This window comes from Stylophora pistillata, chromosome 1, assembly GCF_964205215.1.
Source record: "Stylophora pistillata chromosome 1, jaStyPist1.2, whole genome shotgun sequence".
NCBI lineage: Eukaryota > Metazoa > Cnidaria > Anthozoa > Scleractinia > Pocilloporidae > Stylophora > Stylophora pistillata.
Window position 1 is genome coordinate 19,935,994 of NC_142519.1, and position 21,462 is coordinate 19,957,455.

Sequence of the window (21,462 nt, forward strand, 5' to 3'; positions counted from 1 at the left end):
ACAGACACTCGTGACGTCATGGGTAAAGATAACACAAAGGGGAAAACCCAGCCGTCCTGACGTGAAGCAACTTTCCAATTCCTCGTTTCCCCGTAGTTTGTTGTTATCGGTTGAGATTTCTCTCTCGACTCTTAATTTTGGAGCTGTCTGACTTCATGACCAGCGAGGGGCGAGGAAACGGAAACATTAAACCGCAGATCGTTTCTTCAAAGGACATCAGAAAACATCACAAAAGAAAAGTTGGAAGAAATGAAGTACCTGTGTATGGATTGTATCTCAGAAGGAAAACTAGAAACGATCACCTCTCCCTTGCAACTATTTAAAGAGCTTGAAAGGCTAAAAAAGATGGACATAGACAATCTATCATTTTTAAGGGAACTACTAGAGAACGTCATGTGTTTGGAACTAGCAGGCAGAGTGAACGACTTTAATTTACGACGAGAACTTGGGTTGTTGTTCCTAAAGGAACAACGAAAACAGCCAAGATACGGTCAAGATCTCAACGATACCGCGGTCGAATGCTTAGTGATGGAAGAAAGCAGAGAGGATCAGAACAGGAGCATTGAAAAAGAAGGCATCAGGTGAGTGTCTTGGCTTCTTGCGTGTGTCGGGGAATATAAGTTGCGTATTAATTCATTAATTGAATTTCCTAGTAAATATCAATTATACTGTACTAGGGATTATGGGAAGATACTACTGTAGTAGATCGTAGTCTAAATCAGATGTTTAAGATTGTTCAACTGCGATTGTCAGATTGTTGTTACAGATTGTTAGATTGTTTTGATCTGTTGTAACGAAAAACTGTTAGAATGTCAACGGCGTTTGTCTATAATAAATCTGTTTTAAACGAAGATTGTTCACAGTCCTGTGGAGTACGTAAAGATTCCTCGACAGCCTGGAGCCCCAAATAACCGATCCAAGATCTTGCCAAAAGCTTGCTTATCCTCCTGACCACCCCCCTCCCCCTACATTTTTCCATCCATTATAGCAGGTCTAGGAGCCTAGAGTACAGTATCAGTGCCATTAAAAGTGATAAGCAGTTGAATTGGTTGTGTATAATAATCTCATTAGTATGGAGATAAGAATTAAGAAAAAAGAGAAAAGAAACAAATGTTTGAATTAAAAAGACACTTGAACACTTTCATAAACTATTTAACAGTTTTGAATTTGTCTTACATGTATTTCACATTATCGATAGTTGCAATATCTGCAGCAGGTATTGGGTGTTATATATCAACTTCACAGGCCATTGTATATTGATTGAATGCTCTTGACCAATCAAGTGTCTCATATATAGTAAGTCTTATCTATATAATATCATTGTGATCACACTAAACAACAAAGTACACAATGAAATTAACCGGCCTATTATATGTATTAAAATTTGTGAATGATTTTACTGGTCCAATGAACATTTTCAGGAGGACGGCAAGTGGATGAAGAGAAGTTCAGGTTACAAAAGAGATGTCCTTGCGTATGTGGTTCATTGTCGTCCAAATCGAAGAGAGCCAGGAGGTAAACTGTATTTGCCTTAATTCAGTTGATAAATTGCTACTGTTAGCATCTAGGCCTATTAAAGTGACTTGGATTTTGCTTTGCTTCTGGATGGGATGTTCCTTTTCTCAGAAGCAACCTGCTACCTGAAAAATAAAAGACTAGTATTAATATATACCTTTCAACCCACAGAAGACAGAAGAGGTCAAGGAACCTTCAATTTTCAATCTAACATGTTGGATCTCAGAAAGGCCGAGAGAAAAAAAACAGAGCTGGGGAAATAACCCAAATTGACTTAAAAGTTAGATCAGAACTTACAATTGCACTTAGAGCTGTGGGGGGAGGGAGGGACAGGCATTCTTAATGGCTACACCAGGAATGGCTTCAATATACTTTCCTGTATGCCTTGCAGTTGAAGTAAATTTTTTTTTGAGCCACCCAGCCTTAGAGTGCAATCCCCAAATGTTGAGGCCCAAATTCTTACTGTATCATGCGGACCAAAAACAACCAAGAATCTACAATAAATTGTAAAGCCATTATTAATGGTTCAACTGAGGCTTATGACAACAGGTGATGTGTCGCTTTGTTTTAACAATTTATTCCATGTAGAAATTTCTCTACACATTGTTGTTAAGTTGGCCTCAAAAGGTGTTTGGTTTGCTGGAACTTTCTATATCCTCAAGAGGTACATAAATGATCCTGTTACTCTTGCTGGCTTGTTCACATCAGTGGTTCTTCCCTCAGGAGTACTGATAAAGTACCTTTGCGAAGGTTCTATCATTTGCATGTTAGAAGCAAATTATCTGCCTGCATGGGCTACAGGAACTGTGGCAAAATTATCAGAGTGGCAAGCTTCTAGAAGCATTGAAAGATATTTTGATCACAGAGGAACTAAAAGCACTAGCAGATGGCCAAGAGATAACAATGAGTGTAACTCTAGATGAGAATATTTACCGTGAAGCTTGTTTGGAGCTAATGGTTGCTAAACTAAAGGGTAAGCTGGTTTTTGCACAGCTGTGAGGGGGTAAATGGGATCAGAGGGAAAAATCAGTGTGAAAAAATGGTTGCAATCTAATCCTCAGGTCTTGATCTTCAGAATTAAACACATGAAAAGCCATTAGCCAAAATTCAATCTCAAAATAATTATTTTTTTTTTCAATTTTGAAATGGAGAGTTAAGGCCTCCAAAGATTACAAATTATAAACACATGAAAAGCCAATTATAGCCAAAATTACAATCTAAAAATCTTTCTTTTTTTTTTTTTTTTAATTTCGAAATGGAGAGCTATTCAGGCCTTCAAAGATTACAATTTGACTAGACGTTCTTTCATAGATATAACTATAATAAGTCCAAACAAAAGAATACAGCTAGCAAGGTAGTACTTGTTTACAGGTATATAGAAGAATGTATCATTTTGGTTAATCAACATTAATCTCATGCATGACCCCCTTCCCCCCCCCCCCCCAAAAAGTGTTTTTCAACTCAATCAGGCTCTCCTGAAAAGCCTTATATACACCCCATAAATTCTAAAACTGAAAAAAGGAAAAAACAAAGAAACAAAATTGACATAACTCGGATCCTGAAAAACCTCTAGGGATATTAGTTAACATTTAAGTACATATGTTATCATTACAATCATGACCACCTTATTCTTGATAGTATATCAATGGTTACTGCAGAAATTATGACAATGATCATGACAATTAAATCATTTGATTTACATGTACCAGCTATTAACAATCCTATCATCGGTATCATGAGCAGCACTTCAGAAGAAAAAAAGTTGTTATGATGACGCACCATTGCACACGTAATGAATGTTGTCTATTATGCAAGAAAAAAAAAACCTGACAAGACCTATGGATCAATGGAGGAATGAAAACATTCTATTTCACTTTACAAACTAAATACCAAACCTCTAAAGTTACAAAGATGAAACAAATTTCCAAGTGACAAAACCAAAGTACTGTGTAACTATTACCATTATAATAAATTTTGCCCTGTAGTAAGGCTTGTCACTATGGTTTTTTTTTGGCCTTAATGTTGTTAAACTTCAAGAAATGCATACAGTACCTCTTTTTAAAAAAAACTTTGCTCAAAGCTTAAAGAGGAATGCGCCAAGAGCACAACCAAAAGATCTCACACTTAACTGTTATTCTAACCTTTAGATGCTCCATCTGATGACAAAATCAGTTTCTGTTTGTGACCGAGGCAGGTTCTGATGTTAATTGTTATTTGAACAAAGAGACAGACTTATATCCACAATAAAATTTATTTATACAGGAAAGTATAAAAGAAATAATACTGATAAAAAGAAAGGGTGATTGCAATCAAATCCTCAGTAAAATAGGTCACTATAACTTGAGGTTACATGTACTGGATCGAGTTACTCTTTTTGTGACCAAGAGGTTCTGAGCTTGTAAGTGCTGGTCTTGACACTCTGAACTACTGAGTTAAACTAACTAACTGTACTTCTTTTATAAGGAATCGAACAATAGCAGGAAATTCTCTAAAAATTTTGGAAGTTAGGTGTGATCATTCTAAAGGAAATTTATGATGCAAATCCTGTGTGTATGATAATTTGGTTATCATAGGAAAGAAGAAAGAAAGAAAGTCTCAAGCACTCTAAACAACAAACATGTCTAGTTACAATGATAAGGTTGAGATCAGACGTCAGCATTATCAGGCGCCTCTGGCAGCCACTTCAGTCCATGTAACGATCTCACCTTCCCTCCCATCCCACCCCAGGGGAGGACATCCACCACGCAGTAATCTCGTGCGTGGGAAATTAACGTCTCCTACCCCTAACCCTGCAGGAGACGGGGCCTACGCTTTATTCGTCCTTATCCGAGAAGACTAGAATATCTATCCATTTCTTGATATTATAGAAAGGTAGCAAATTCTCCTCACTTATTTTAAGACCATGAGTATTTGTCCGGCCGGGGCTCGAACCCTCAACCTCCCACACAACACAATCTGGTGCTCTGACCAATTGAGCTAACCAGGAGGCGCTTAAATAGTTAGGAAATAGTTAGGTGTGATGGTGCGACTTAAAGGAAATTTCCCTTACCAAAATTAAGTACACTTTTTGTACACTTGCTAAGTTGATGAACTAATATCTCGAAAATTAGTTCGGTGACCTACCCTGATTTTTTGTATACAAGTTATTTACATCATTACGCATTCCTGAAGAAAATTTAAAAAAAATTTATCAGGTGGAAATTTTTTTACATTTTAAAACAGCATTTTCCTAAATAATTCAAGTTCTACTTGGTAGTTTTTTTTAATATCACGTATACAGGTAGAGAATGTGATGACGTTTAAGAAATTTAAAAACAAAACTAGGTCACCGACTTGGTTTTTGAGATATCTTTCAAAAACGGAGTTTTAGAGGGTCTTTTAGCACTACTGTACTGTTGCCATGGCAACAGATAATGCCTGACGAACCCCTTAAAAGATTGCCCTAACATAGTGTTATGCATATGTCGAGTTATTATCCTGATGATAAGTTTGACAGTCCTGATATCTTTTACTGATTGGCGCTTGCTGTTAATTGTTGAAAACCCTTTTGAGCCTCCTTAAAGTGTACTTCAAGGCTATCTTTTTTGGTAAGGGTTATGACGCAAATCCTGTGTGTATGATAATTTGGTTATCATAGGAAATAGTTTCTGAAGATGTAATTCTAAAATTATAACAAAAAATATTGCAATGTCATGCACAATTGTGAGCCTGGTCACATGTTGATGCTGATGGTACAAGAACAAGGTAGATAATATTAGCTAGTTATAACTCTCACTCACAGTGGTGCCTTAAATTAGTTTAAGTTTGGGTCGCCAAACTTTTAGCGTGATTGCTTTACATTACTCATCATTGAATTGCAAGGGTAGAAAAGTACAATTAAGTCATATTAAACTGCCTCCCTCTAAGAAAAAAAAGTTTGCCAATCCAGGCAACAAAGGTGTTATAGTTGGCAAGCACATTATGTGAGCTAGAAGTTGTAAAATCTTCTACAATGAAAATCACACAAATTTAACCGTTCTCTCATCCTCAGCTGGTTTGCTGGATATACAATGGAAAAAGAAGCCAAAAAGTTACTGCAAAGTGAAAAGAGCATTCCCTAAAGGGAAAGTAAATGATTCAATGAAGCCGGTAGGTGTTAAAGACAATGTGAATACATAATATGCAGGTCACTTTTGATTATTCTCAAACATTGAAATTGCTGGAAGAAATTAAATGCATGCTATTTGCTACTGATCTCCTCTGTTTTGTTTTGTTGGATAATACAATATAAACATCAATACCATGGGTTACACATTTGTTAAAATCTCTTTCTAATAGGTCCTTGGAGACACAGGAAAACTATCATTCAACGATCGTGATTTCCCAGATCTTCCTCATTGGTGACAGAGTTGCAGAAGTCATGGATGACAGACCTACAACCTTTTTATTTTGTGGAAGGATCTTGAAGAAACCCATCCCTAGTAGAGTTGTAGCGTGGAGCCAAGTTCTGAATAAGGTAAAAGCTTTCAATTTAAGAAGAACAAGAACCTTCAGTGATTTATACCGCTCAGGGTAGCCCCCTCAGATGCAAAAAGCTGTCTGTTATCAATAGGAGCCCTGATAACCCCTAACATGTCAGATCATTATTTTGTAATTTTAAAAACTACATAATTTCTTCAACAGCTGAAAATTTTAATTCAAATTAAGGTTACACCCCATTGATCCCAATAATCTACAAAATCCTTATGACCTTCCTGCTTCAAATAATGTTGTAGTGAATTTTTAAGAATAGCTTTTACATTGATCTCTTCAGTCAGAGTCAAAGCTGATTATAACATTTTATATGTAGGGTTTTAATGCACTCTGGTTCTGCCATCAAGTTAATAATAAAACATCAGTTAATTACATCAAATAGACTGGTGTCAATTGACAACAAATTTCATTGCTTGATGGTGAAATCAATTGGCTTCCCCAAACAAATTCTAGGCATTGATTGGTTCTTGAATATCAATATCAATCAATTTATAAATATTCATTGGTATTGATTGATCGTGATTGTCACCAATATTTGATTTCATTGATTGGATACCCCTGGTTTTTTCAACCATGGCTCGGCAGGTTCGCAGGGGAGGGGCCGGGGAACAGGTCACCCTACCTATCCTAGTCTTTATGTAAACATGGCACTCCTCGTGCATGTCTTCAGGGGCAAACGAAAAATGTAAATCCCTCGATTAATTCGAAACTTTTTAAAGCAAAGAAGAAAATTGAAATTAAATCGCCCACGAAATTCATCACGGGCGCGCGCAAACCATCTAGTTGTAGCGCGCTCAATAATTCCACTGGAAAGTTGCACGAGGTAGCTCTTCCATGCCAGTTTGAGCCCAATGACCTTCAACTACATGAGTTCCATTGTTCTCGCTATTGTTTACATTGAACAAAGACTGAATGCATAATTATGTATGGGGTTATATGGAATATTCTTGCCCCAAGACTTTACCAAGTCCACTTTCCAAACAACCTGTACTTCAAACGGTTTCAAACTAAATACAGTGGCAACGAAGCAGTGAAAGAGTGAACACCGGAAACGTGTAGTAACTTAGCTGCTGACCGCACACGGGAACTCTATCCTACACGTTACGTGAGAGAAAGGACAACGCGAACCCATTCTCCTTACTGAAGCACTCTATCCTTTTTTTTGCCAAATTTTCATGGAACATTCATCATCAATGAGACCCTGAATTAAACCAGCCAGTATTACTTGAATGCAAATCTCCATGGAACCAACTGGTATTCGCCAGTTGATTAACAGCTCAGTGGAGGAATTCTTGTTATCACTGATGCGTTTGATTCATCAGTGCGAAACTAATTTCCGTTAAGAGGAAAGAGGGGGTCGAAGAATATAATTATTCGCATCTTAACGGCTTGTAAATATAACACTGAGTCATTTTTCAGGTGTGAATTCAAACGAAAGTACCTTTTTTCGATATTTATGTTTCATTAATTGTTTTTTCTCAAATTTATCTCCTAATTGATAGCTTTTAAGCTTTAACCTTTTTCAATACAGGAGGGTGGTAGTTTAATCTGACAAAAAATACAGCCTACAATGTTCATTGGGTTGTAACGCTGGTTATATTTTTACTAAATTCCAATTGCTATTCATCAAATTAAATGTTGGTCATATGTTTTTCTAAAAATCTAAAAGATGAGAATGTAGGAGCTGCAATTAACTGGTTACACGGACCTACAAATTAGCATAATTTGCTTCACAGTATTGCATGAGCTCGAGTATAGAAAACAAATCCAACAGCAGCCAATCAGTGCTTCGCAAAAGGCTAACATGTTATTTAGAGAGAATAACTTCCATCAGTTGAAAAAAATGCATTACAGTTTGCGCGACCCACTACGAACGAGGTTGCCGAACTTCTGTAGGCATACTGACGGTGAGAATGTTTTAATCAAGTAAAAGCTTCTTACGTTGGTGATCGATGATCATTACTCTTCCTTTTCTTTTATTTTTTACCGGCCAGCGGAACGAAGCGCAAATCGAAAATTTACGGTGAGCTTCTTGTGTAAAGCCTATGCATAATCAAGCCGTTATTATGTACTGAAGATGAACCAAACGTGACAAATAACAACTTACCACCTGACATAACCAAAATTCTCCGACCCCTCCCCCCTCTGGGGGGATAAACAACGACAGGGGCCTAAAACAGCACGAAACAACAAAATAACAAGGGCACATCTTTGCGCCAAATGGAGACTGTTGTTTCTATATTTTCTGCCATTATAGGCATTTACTAAATATCTGCCTCACAGCTTGCCTCACTTCCTTAATTTTCCAGCAGTAAAGAAAAGGATTAATCGTTGAATTCAAGTAAATCAACGTGGCGGTGCATGTTCCAGCGATAAAAATAGGTAGAGGTGTTCCAATCCGAAACGCAATGGCCTCTATTACAGAAAATGGCAGATAGCATATAACCAAAGTGAGATGAACCCATAATGCACTATAAACTGTCGACTTGAATCTTAGCGCTCTGTTCATTTGAAAACTGTTTTGCCGAGCGTGACTATCGCGAATTCTAACTCGCTGCCGGCTTCGAAGAAGAAAGAAGATGCTAGAATAACTGTAGGCAGAAATGACAATGCTAAGCAGTATCACCAGACATGTTACAAAGAAAAAGATTCTTCTGTTTATCAAGTAAGCTGTGCCAGTGACAAGGCTGCAAGTCCAAAATAAGACCACGACTAGTATCACCCGAGAACGGGTTATAATACGGTGATAACTGGATTTCAGTAACAAGACCAGTAGTCTTTCGAGACATATGGCAGTTAGTGTCAATAATGAAACCCCGCACAAAGTCGTGCTTAAGACAAATGTTAGATATCTCATGATACGACACAAGGCTAAATGGCCATGTCCAATGAGCAAAATACTGATGGCGTAAAGGGGTTGCGAGATGACGCCCACAAAGAGGTCACTGGTAGCCAAAGAACGAAAAAGAACTCTTGAAGGCGCTGACAATGTATATTCCTTATTCAGAGCAAGTAAAACTAGAATGTTCCCACAAGAAGCAGTAATTGCGAGCACGATATTCAAGACGGCGATGAAAAAATACCAAGTGAAAATTGTTCCTGTTTTACCCTGTGCCATGGAAACAATCCAGGAACATACGGTTTCATCTTTGTCGCCTTCTGAAATCAGTCTAGCGCCGTTGGTTGAGTTATTCATGTCGTGTTTACAACAAAATGCAGCTTAATTGCAAGTCGTCGCAAGAACTTCTCACCTCAGTAAGCAAGAATACTAACACACACTTTTCCGTTATAGGGTCGCGAGGTCTTGCAAAACAATTGCTTCCGTAGGCCCCCTGCTCCTGCCTATTCAAATTCACCAAATGGAAAAGACATCACATTTAAAGATAATAGGCTTCAACCCTTGGCCCGAAGTGATGATTTATTGCCCTTTTAGTTTAACACAACAACTCTAAACCAAAGAAAAATTTTTCGAAAAGTTTGATTGACACGTGACAAGAGATATATAGACAATATTCAATAGGGTGAATACAACCGGAAAAACAAATTGTTCCAAGAGAAAAAAAATTATAGCCCGTTGCTTTTTGTTATCATTGTTATTTTTTTTACTTATCATAATTTTTTTTTTGCTTAAAAAAGGAGGGAATAGCGAGTAGGATAACCTTTCCTGTCTATTCTGGATGTCGCTTTTATTTGCTCTCTAGGAAGTGTTGTAAAACAAAGGACAGCGCGTGCTTTCCTAGGTCTCTCTTTCCCTTGCTTCCTTTCTCTGCGTGAAGAAAAAGACAACAAAGCCTACCCACAGATTAGTAGCTTAGATATTACTCACCGTTTTGCGGTGGAAAGCCCTCGCTTAGTGTAAAAGAGAAATACACTTTACTGTAGTTTTAGTCCGCAAGTAAGGCGGGATGTAGCGTTAATAAGATTATGCAGTATGCATGTTAGCTAAAACATATAATCTATATTTCAATCAAATAATAAATAAGATCAAACCTGAACTTAACAAACAATAACAGATATCGGAGTTGAGCCGGCTAAACAGCGGTCTCTCAATGAAATTGCATGGAAGCGAGGCATTTGGGCCAGGTGATTCAAGATGGCCGAAGAGAATGACTCCAAGTCTACAACAACAAGCGATATTTCGAAGACATTTTCTCCTCCAACAACCATTGTCAAGGCAAGAAATTTTAGACAGAGCATCAGAAATCAAGAGAATATTGTATGTTGATGATGAACAAAGAGAAAATATAAAACAAGCAACAAAATCTCAGTGAGAGTGAAAGTCAAGAGTGGTTTTACTACAGAAAAGTTGGAATAACAGCCTCAAAATGTAAGCGGGCTTTATTAAAACACACAACAAGTTCAACGAAAGCAATTGCTGAGATATTAGGAATTGACAAGAACTTTTAGAGTTAAAAAATGACTCAGGGACGCAAAGATGAAGATATTTTCCTTAAAATGTACCAAAGTAACATCGGTGAGACTGGCAGAAACCTCACAACAAGACTGACTGAACACAGACGGGCGACGAGGAAAGGTGATGTCAGCAATCACATTGCTGAACACCATCGACTTACCAACCACAACATTGACTGGGACTTTGCGCAATGCCTAACCTACAGCACTGACTATTTTCAACGACTGACTCTGGAAAGCTGGTTTACTAACTTAGAACAGACTACCCTAAACAGATGTCAACAACTACCCGCCCCATACAAACGACTCATTCACGACATAAACATCACAAACGACCGAAAAAGAACAACCTAGCTTTACCGACAGACCGAAACAGACCAATCACGAACGACTTACGTCACTTGAGTCTTACAGCCAATAACATCACGGCAAAACCAACCGATCATTTCACACGAACTGGAATAAGAACATTCTACTGACAACAATCACTCACTTGACTCTGATGATGACTTCCGCACAGGTTGTCGAAACGTCAGTCACTGCCACCGACAACAGTCCTTCTCAGGACTACACTCACCCGGACGATCAGACTACACCTTCACATGTTACCCCCGGGTTCAAACCATTTACTGCATTGGATGTAAAGTAGACAAGGCTGGCTTCAGTATCTCCAAGACCCATGCATTTCTTGGAGCCTCACCTGATGGGGAGGTTGATGGCGGTCTAATCGAGATGAAGAGGGTCTTCCCTAACCAAGGTCAATCATTAAAGAGTGCAGTTTTGTCAAGGAACATTTGCAAGAAAACTGCCTATGGACTTGAGATAAACACAAGTCACAAACATTATTATCAAATGCAACTACAGATGTTTTGTACAGACACTTTTTGGGCAGACTTGGTAATTTCAGACACAATTGAGTTAATAATAATGTAAAAAGAAGTAATCACTTTTTAATGGGTGTTATTCCCAGATTAGAGCATTTTTATGATTCTCACATTTCATTAGAACTTGCTTATCCAAGGGTTAAATTTGGACTTACTAGAACTAGTGAACACATCAGTCTAGAAAGACAAGGTTGATGTCCAAGAGATATTTTCAGATACAATAGAATACTAATTCATAATAATAGAATAGATAGTTTATATTTATTGAAGGATTTTGTGTTCTCAAGATGTACAGTACTGAAAGACCATAGTTATACCTACACATTACCTTAAATTGTAAAAATTGTTTTCTAGCAATTTCTAGTTTGTAACATTACTGAAGAAATGTGCAGTTGACAGTATTTCATTATTTCATTTTCTGTTACTGTAAACAAAGGATTTAAATATATTGGTGATTATTAGCAATTTGTTGTAATATATAGTGTTTTTTTTTTGTAACACCATGAAAGAAAAAGTCAATCAAAACTAGAAAATCATTGGTTTACAACCTATTAGAGCACAAACACTAAAAGTGTGCAACATAAACTCCACTGTTTCATCAACACTGCTTAGTATTAAATAGCAAACTGTTGGACATTTAGTATTTGTACTCTGCTATTACGTTTTATAGATTGCCTATTTCTTTCCCAAACAAATAAAAATCACATTATTGTTCACCCTGTAATACTTTAGAAAACTTATCCCTCAACAAGAGGAGGAAGAAAATTTGTTAACACGCAACATACAAAAAATATCATATCTGTAATCCCATTCTTGCACATACTAATAGGAATAAAGTCAAGTATATGATAATTCTTAATTCTTTCTATTGCTCTCTCGACATGTGGCATGCGTTAGAGATCTGTGGCATGCGTGAATAGATACCTCACAGTTACGTGTGCTCCGATGCGTCACATCTACTACAGATCCTTCACATGTAAATTACAGATGCGTCAGATGAATCCCAGATGCGTGCTACAATTTCCCGAGGTCCCAGGGGTCTAAAAAAGACGTAACATGCTTCACAGATCTGTGGCATGCGTTACAGATCTGTGGCATGCGTGAATAGATGCCTCACAGATACGTGTGTTCGAATTCGCGTCACATCTAGTACAGATGCGTCACATAGAAGTTACAGATGCGCCCGATGTTTCTCAAAAGCGTGCTACCAATTTCCCAGGTCCCAGGAGTCTCACAAACACGTGGCATGCGTCACAGATCTGTGGCATGCGTTACAGATCTGTGGAATGCGTGAATAGATGCCTTACAGATACTTGTGTTCACATGCGTCACATCTAGTACAGATGTTTTACATGAAAATTACAGATACGCCAGATGTTCCCAGATGCCTGCCACCGATTCCCGAGGTCCCAGGGGTCTCACAAAAACGTGGCATGTGTCACAGATTTTTGGCATGCGTTACAGATCTGTGGCAGGCGTTAATAGATGCCTCACAGATACGTGTGCTCCTATGAGTCACATGTTGTATAGATCCTTAACATGTAAATTACAGATGCGTCAGATGTCTCCCAGATGGATGCTACCAATTCCCGAGGTCCCAGGGGTCTCACAAACACGTTGCATGCGTCACAGATCTGTTGCATGCGTTTAAGATCTGTGGCATGCGTTTAAGATCTGCGGCATACGTAAATAGCTGCCTCACAGATACGTGTGTTCGAATTTGCGTCACATCTAGTACAGATGCGTCAAATGTAAATTGCAGATGCGTGAGATGTTTTCCAGAAGCGTGCTACCAATTCCCGTGGTCCCAGGGGTTTAAAAAAAACGTGCACGCGTCACAGATCTGTGACATACGTGAAAAGATGCATCACACATACGTGAGTATAGACGCGCATTATCTAGTACACATGCTTCACATGTAAAATACAGATGCGCCAAATGTTTCCCAGATGCGTGCTACCAATTCCCGAGATGCCAGTGGTCTCACAAACACGTGGCATGCGTCACATATCTGTGCCATGCTTTACAGATCTGTGGCACGCGTGAATAGATGCCTCACAGATACGTGTGTTCAGATACGTCACATCTAGTACAGATGCTTAACATGTAAATTACAGATGCGCCAGATGTTTACCAGATGGGTGTTACCAATTACCGAGATGCTAGGGGTCTCACAAAAATGTGGCATGTGTCACAGATTTTTGGCATGCGTTACAGATCATAGTCAATAGAGGGGACTGGTTATGAATACCGGCATACATGAAAGGGCCGGCTTATTGTTCGGCTCCTGAGGTTGAAACGTACCGTGATGTCACGCGAACGTGCACATCCTTGATTTGCCCTACAAGGCAACATTGGCGGATAGTAATGAACTTTTTATTTTCGGAGACGATTTTGATGCCCTTTTAGACATTTTAGAAGAAGAAGAAGAGCTAGATGAATACTTTACAAAAGCTGCTGACGATGTAAGTATTATAACCTTCCTCATCAGTTTAAAAAGCGAGAGAAAACAACTGTTTTGTTATTACCATTTCGGTATGTTTGAGGAGATCGAGTTCAACTGTTGATCGTGCTTTTATGTTGGGTATTCTGTATTTTCTTTTAATATCATATCTATTTGTGCAGTAAATGGTTTGAACCCGGGGGTAACATGTGAAGGTGTAGTCTGATCGTCCGGGTGAGTGTAGTCCTGAGAAGGACTGTTGTCGGTGGCAGTGACTGACGTTTCGACAACCTGTGCGGAAGTCATCATCAGAGTCAAGTGAGTGATTGTTGTCAGTAGAATGTTCTTATTCCAGTTCGTGTGAAATGATCGGTTGGTTTTGCCGTGATGTTATTGGCTGTAAGACTCAAGTGACGCAAGTTGTTCGTTATTGGTCTGTTTCGGTCTGTCGGTAAAGCTAGGTTGTTCTTTTTCGGTCGTTTGTGATGTTTATGTCGTGAATGAGTCGTTTGTATGGGGCGGGTAGTTGTTGACACCTGTTTAGGGGAGTCTGTTCTAAGTTAGTAAACCAGCTTTCCAGAGTCAGTCGTTGAAAATAGTCAGTGCTGTAGGTTAGGCATTGCGCAGAGTCCCAGTCAATGTTGTGGTTGGTAAGTCGATGGTGTTCAGCAATGTGATTGCTGACATCACCTTTCCTCGTCGCCCGTGACGGGCGACGAGGAAAGGCAAAACCAACCGATCATTTCACACGAACTGGAATAAGAACATTCTACTGACAACAATCACTCACTTGACTCTGATGATGACTTCCGCACAGGTTGTCGAAACGTCAGTCACTGCCACCGACAACAGTCCTTCTCAGGACTACACTCACCCGGACGATCAGACTACACCTTCATATCTATTTGTAATAGGTCGAATTCGATGACCTAGTATGTTAGAAAAGAAATTTTATCCAAGTTCGATTAGAGTGGAAATAAATACCAACCAAACAAATCCAGCAAATGGAGGTATAAGCGATCATTGGGTTAGCCCACATTACCTAACAATAACCATACAATTTGCATATTTACGAAATGATAAATGGTGTTTTAATGACTTAACCCAAACCCTAAAAAGCAGCCTAACCCTAACGTTTTCATCTGATTCTACATTAAATAGACCTACTTGGTTGTTTAATGCTGAAAAATAGATTTTTCACAAAAAACCTTGCTGTTCTCTAAAATGGACTTTTATAATTATAGAGAATAGTGCTGTACACAGAGATACAAGTACATACATTTCATTTTTGAGACGTGAAAACAAATAAATACAATTCAAGCCACAGCGAAATGTTCTTTTTTATTATATGGTTACTGGTGTTTTGCCACACAAGACAGAGCAGTTCTTTGTTCTCCAATATTCTTGATGCGGAAATGAGCTATCACTGTCAGCGAACAATGGATCGACGGGCTTGGGAATCGAGTGATGAACCATTTTGCTAGATAACTCATAAGGCTCAACACCAGGACAGATTTGCAGGCTATTGATAGATTTGATAAGATCTGAGACAGTTATATTGCAAACTGATCTCAAGTTTGTAGTATATATTTCATGGTCTTCTGGAAGAAGCCATCCATATACAGAAATTGAAAACCCAAAGCTGTCATCGATCATTAGCTCAATTTCTGGAAGTATTACTGCTGCTGTTTTCTTTTGTAAAAGCAGTCTATCGCTAAGTTCATTCACCGTCCATTCCTGCAATGTTTGCAGCGTTTTGACTCTTTTACATACTTCAATAAAGCTGTTATAGTATTTCTTGTTGACTTCAACCGCAGGTTGATCTTGCACAACAGACCTCAATGGTCATGAAGGACGGTTTACCAAGTCATGACTTCTCTTTGGAAAATTTAAAGTCAGTAAAGCTCCAAACTTTAGCTTTTTCTTGACCATTTTTCCGATGGAACTGAAATAGAAATAAAAGAAAAGCAATATTAATAAGAACAAGCACGAATACTGCAGTTGGTACTGCAGTAAGCATGTAGGTTTGTGAGCTGGCCAAACAGAATTGTAAATACAAAAATTACTCGAATACTTACATGTTTCGATAGCCTTTGGATCGAAATGCTCCTTAGATGTAAATTCGCAGGAGGGCAACTTAAATATGCCCATTCCTTTCGTTCTACCACATGTACCGCAACCAAACACGGCACAGTTGTCGCCAGGCATTGTAATTTCGAGTTTAGATACTTAAATAAACTGCTCCGGTTGACAGAACTACATCATGACGCTTCAGAAACAGATCAAACCACGTACACAAGTCTTCTAGCTCGCCGCCATCTTGAAGGTGAGTGCACGGTCACGCTTGGTTGGCTTCGATAAACTCGAACAATAACCTAGTTCTCTGATGTATGCCGGCCTTCATAACCAGTCCCCTCTATTAACTATGTACAGATCTGTGGCATACGTGAATAGATGCCTCACAGATACGTGTTTCTCCTATGCGTCACATCTTGTACAGATACGTAAAATGTGAATTGAAGATGCGTTAGATGTACAGAGGCGTCAGATATTTCCCAGAGATGTCCATCTAATTCCAAGGTCTCAGGGTTCTTATAAACCCATGGCTTGCGTCACAGATCTGTGGCATGCGTTAGAGATCTGTGGCATGCGTGAGAAGATGCCTCTCAGGTACGTGTTCTCACACGCCTCAGATCTAGAACAGATGCTTCGCATGTAACTTACAGAGGCGTCAGAAATTTCCCAGAGGCCTGCATCTAATCCCGACGTCCAAGGGGTATCATAAACCCGTAGCTTGCGTCAGAGATCAGTGGCATGCGTTACAGATCTGTGGCATGCGTGAGAAGATGCCTCCCAGCCGGATGCATGTGTTCACGTGCCTCAGATCTAGAAGAAATGCTTCGCATGTAAAATACAGAAGCGTGAGATATTTCCCAGAGACGTGCATGTAATCACGAGGTCCCAGGGGTCTCATAAATTCGTGGCTTGCGTCACAGATCTGTGGCATGCGTTAGAGATCAGTGGCATGCGTGAGAAGATGCCTTCCAGATGCGTGTGTTCACATGCCTCAGTTCTAGAACAGATGCTTCGCATGTAAATTACAGAGGCGTCAGTTATTTCACAGAAGCGTGCATCTAATCCCGAGGTCCCAGGCGTGTCATAAATTCGTGGCTTGCGTCACAGATCTGTGCCATGCGTTAGAGATCAGTGGCATGCGTGAATAGGTGCCTCCTAGATACGTGTGCTCACATGTGTCACATCTAGTACAGATGCTTTGCATGAAAACTATAATGGCGTCAGATGTTTCCCAGATGCGTGCATTAAATCCCGAGGTCCCAAGGCTCTCATAAACCTGTTGCTTACGTCACAGATCGGTGGCTTGCGTTAGAGATTTGAGGCATGCGTGAATATATGCCTCGCAGGTACGTGTGCTCAGATGGGTCAGATTTAGTACAGATTCTTTGCATGTAAATTACAGAGGCGTCAGATGTTTCCCAGATGCGTGCATCAAATCCCGAGGTCTCAGGGGTCTCAAAAACCCGTTGCTTGCGTTGCAGATCTGCGGCATGCGTTACAGACTGTGGCATACGTGAGAAGATGCCTCGCGGATACGTGTGCTCAGGTGCGTCACATGTAGTAGAGATGCTTCCCACGCAAGCCACGGAGGCGTCAGATATTTCCCAGAGACGTGCATCTAATCCCGAGGTCCCAGGGGTCTGATAAATCCGTGGCTTCCGTGAAACATGTGTGGCATGCGTTACACATCTGGGGCATGCGTGAGAAGATGCCTTCCAGATGCGTGTGCTTACATACATTAGATCTTCAACAGATGCCTCGCATGTAAATTAAAGAGCCGTCAGATATTTCCCAGAAGCTTACATCTTATCTCGAGATCTCAGGGGTCTCATAAACCCGTGGCTTGCGTCATAGATCTGTTGCATGCGTTACAGATCTGTGGCATGCGTGAGAAGATGCCTCCCAGAGACGTTTGCTCACATGCCTCAGATCTAGAACAGATGCTTCGCATGTAACTTACAGAGGCGGCAGATATCTCCCAGAAGCGTGCATCTAATCTCGAGGTCCCAGGGGTCTCATAAACCCGTAACTTGCGTCACAGATCTGTGGCATACGTTACAGATCAGTTGCATGCATAAATAGATGCCTCTCAGACACGTGTCCTCAGATTCATCACATCTGGTACAGATGCTTCACATGAAAATTACAAAGGCGTCAGATGTTTTCCAGATGCGTGCATTAAATAACGAGGTCCCAGGGGTCCCATAAACCCGTTGCTTCCGTCACAGATCGGTGGCTTGCGTTAGAGATTTGTGGCATGCCTGAATATATGGCTCGCAGGTACGTCTGATCAGATGCGTCACATCTATGAAAGATTCTTCGAATGTAAATTACAGAGGCGACAGATATTTCACAGAGACATGCATCAATCCCTATGTTCCAGGGGTCTCATAAATCTGTGGCTTGCGTTACAGATCTGTGGTATGCGTTACAGATCTGTGGCATGCGTGAGAAGATGCCTCCCAGATACGTGTGCTCACATGCCTCAGAGTTAGAACAGATGCTTCGCATGTAAATTCCAGAGGCGTCAGATATTTTCCAGAAGCGTGCAACTAATCCCGAGGACCCAAGTGTGTCAAAACCCGTGGCTTACGTCACAGATCTCTGGTATGCGTTATAGATCAGTGGCATGCGTTAATAGGGACCTTAAGATTGAGGACGGCTCTTGTCAACGATGGCTACCGGAAGAGATTCTCTAATTGGAAAGTCTAGCGCGCATGAGTGAACGAGTGGACAACCGCGTGCTCGACCTCTGATCGACGTGAAAGCAAGCGATTTGAGGTTCTGCAGAAAACGTCAAATTGAAATTCTCATAAACAAGGTAAAGTGGCGAGTTTTTGTTCAATTCTCGCTGTCATCTTTTAGCTTCGTGCTTTCTTTTTGTCATGGCTCTTTTAGTGAGGAGAGAAATTGGAAATCGAAACGTAAAGTAAGCATTTTCTCAGCAGGTACTTGAAGTACGCAAATGGCAAATTGCGAGAAGCAAACAAGTTCAGTCAAATCTACGTAAGTTTACAAGCAAAAGCAGATTTTACGTACCATATTCTATTGAAAAAAAGAGCGAATAGGTGTTTTTTATTGTTCTCTGTAGAATGCAATGGACTGATGAGCACCATACTGTCACGATTCTGTGAACTCAAAAGGGTTGTTTATTGTGCGAACTCGACTGCCGCCACGTGTGTTGTCGTTGTCTCCTTAGTGTTCTAAATATATAAAATGTTCATCGGCCCAGTGGCGTGACCGTGTAACGCAATATCACGACATCTTCCCCTTTTTACAAAGTTTACCTTCAAAAGTTAATTAATACTTAATGTTCGGTTTCGATCACTGTTCAAATCACATAAAATCGATAAAACATTGTTCTTCATTGAAATCATAAAAAGATAGAAACAGAACCCAACAACTATTTAGCGGCTCAATCATTCAATGTTCAGTTCATATGGTAATCCTGATGCCACAAAGGCGGTCGACGTCTGCGTTCTGATCGACGAGTTTCAATCCTTTGTGGCTCAAGCTCAGTTCCCATTTCATTTTCAGGTGGCATTCTCTCTGTTTTGGTCTCGCCATGGAACTCCGGTGGAGGAGGTCCTCGCTCTGTCAGATTTGGCGCCGGTTTGAGGGTAAACTCGGGCGGAGTTAGTTCTACCAGACTCATAGGTGGTGCTGTTTCCGGGGTCAGGCGCAGTTGCCGACGGTTGCGTCGGTATCGCCTACCGCAAACTTCAACTTCATAAGACCTGTTCCCCAAGGCTTTCATGCAGGTCCCCAGACTCCATTCCTCCCTTCCGGGAAGCCGCATCCTGATGGCCTGTCCACACTTTAGTGCCTCTAAAGGGCGAAACTTTTTGTTGTATTGTTGAGCTTGTCTTTTCTTGCGCTCAGCTAATTTGGTGGCTGTTTCCTGGTGTGATGGCTGCCGCAGGAGCGTTTCATGGGTTGGTAAGAAAGTGCGTGTGCGGCGTCCCATCAGTCTCTGTACGGGTGATGTTCCTAGACCCTCTGTTGGGGTGTTGCGCCAATCAAGAAGGGCTAACAGCGGGTCTTGCCCATCCGCTTTCGCTTTCGTCATCAAGTTCTTGCAGGTCTTCACGGCATTCTCGGCGCGGCCATTTGACTGGGGGTAACGGGGGCTCGAAGTTCTATGTTCAAACTGCCATTCTCTCACGAATGCCCTGAACACCGATGACGTAAACTGAGGTCCGTTGTCGGTAATAAGCACGTCTGGTATCCCATGGCGGGCGAATTGTACTTTACACGCAGCTATCACGCTAGCAGATGTGGCCACCTTAACCTCCTGGACTTCAAAGAACCCACTCCAGTAGTCGACTAGGACAAAGAAATGTTGTTGCCCAAGGTAAAAAAAATCGGCACTTAGCATCGACCAGGGACGCGACGGGATCGGATACGGTTGCAATTCCTCGCGGCACTGATCTGGCTGGTACGACTGGCAGATTGAGCATTTGGAAACAAAGTCCTTTACTTCCGAATTCATGAGGGGCCAATAGAGGACCTCCCTAGCGCGACGTAAACACCCTTCGATTCCAATATGTGATCGGTGAATTTGCTTTAACATTTCTTTTCTCAGGGAAGGGGGTACCAGCAATCGCTCCCCCAGGAATACTAGTCCCTTGTCTTCTATAAGCTCACTTCGTTTGTCATAGTAAGGCGTCAGCTCAGGGGTACAGAACTTCCTTGACACTGGCCATTCACCCTTGATTGCTCCGATTAGCTTTTGCATCACTGGGTCCCTGGCAATCTCGTTTCTGAATTCAGCGAGCCTGTATGGTGCAATCGAGAGGTTTTCTGAATGATCTATCTCGGCAAGTGTACAGATCAGACTTGTATCGTGCTTGGAGGCTTCGGTGGTGTTGCGGTATGCTCGACTCAGTGCATCTGATACCCACATAAGTTCCCCTTTTTTATACTGCACATCCAGGGAGTAATTCTGAAGGGCCATCAGCATTCTCTGGAGTCTCTTTGGTGAGTTGTGTATTGGCTTGGTAAAAACTGCCCTTAGTGGTTCGTGGTCAGACTCGATGTGTACAACTTCGCGTCCCAGTATGTATTGATTGAACTTGTCGGTTGACCACACTATGGCGAGGAGCTCTTTCTCGATTTGAGCGTAACGCGTTTCGGTGTCGGTCAGAGCTCGCGAGGCAAAGGCAACGGGCTGACCCTTTTGCATCAGTACTGCACCTAGACCCGTTATGCTGGCATCGCATTGGATTGTCACTTCTTCAGTAACATCATAGTATTTCAGTACCGGGGCCTTGGCCAAGTATTCTTTGACTGTGGTAAATGCTTTCTCGTGCTGTGCAAGCCAACACCACTCGACGTCCTTGTCCTCAAGCCTTCGCAAAGGTTCTGTCATGTCGGACAGGAGTGGCAAGAATTTGGCCAGATAATTGACCATCCCCAAAGACCTCTTCAGGCCTTTTACATCAGTCGGCGGTGGCATATCCAAAATAGCTTCAACTTTGGCTGGGTCTGCCTTTAGACCATCAGGAGTCAAGAGGTGGCCCATGAAACGCACTTCGGTTTGAGCTCTTTTCAGCTTCAGTTTGTTGAGCTTGAGGTTCCACTCCCGGCATTTCTTGAAGAACGCACGTTCGTTCTTTT

The 21,462-nt window shown here is 40.8% G+C and overlaps 1 protein-coding gene and 1 pseudogene across 2 annotated transcripts; one reads left to right on the top strand and one right to left on the bottom strand.

The window, feature by feature from the left end:
• The first annotated feature begins 159 nt into the window (after positions 1–159).
• On the top strand, positions 160–6,406 carry LOC148741591 (uncharacterized; annotated as a pseudogene). Its single transcript, XR_015992072.1, has 5 exons — positions 160–581; positions 1,397–1,515; positions 2,104–2,488; positions 5,546–5,643; positions 5,833–6,406. The product of XR_015992072.1 is annotated as an uncharacterized LOC148741591 (transcript).
• Positions 6,407–8,278: 1,872 nt separating this feature from the next.
• On the bottom strand, positions 8,279–9,223 carry LOC148741592 (adenosine receptor A3-like). Its single transcript, XM_088742869.1, has one exon. The coding sequence runs from the start codon at positions 9,221–9,223 to the stop codon at positions 8,279–8,281; it is 945 nt and encodes a 314-aa protein (XP_088598995.1).
• Positions 9,224–21,462: the final 12,239 nt, after the last annotated feature.

Excerpts from the sequence above, each read along its gene's own strand:
- LOC148741592 (XM_088742869.1), bottom strand. The coding sequence starts at position 9,223 with ATGAATAACTCAACCAACGGCGCTAGACTGATTTCAGAAGGCGACAAA.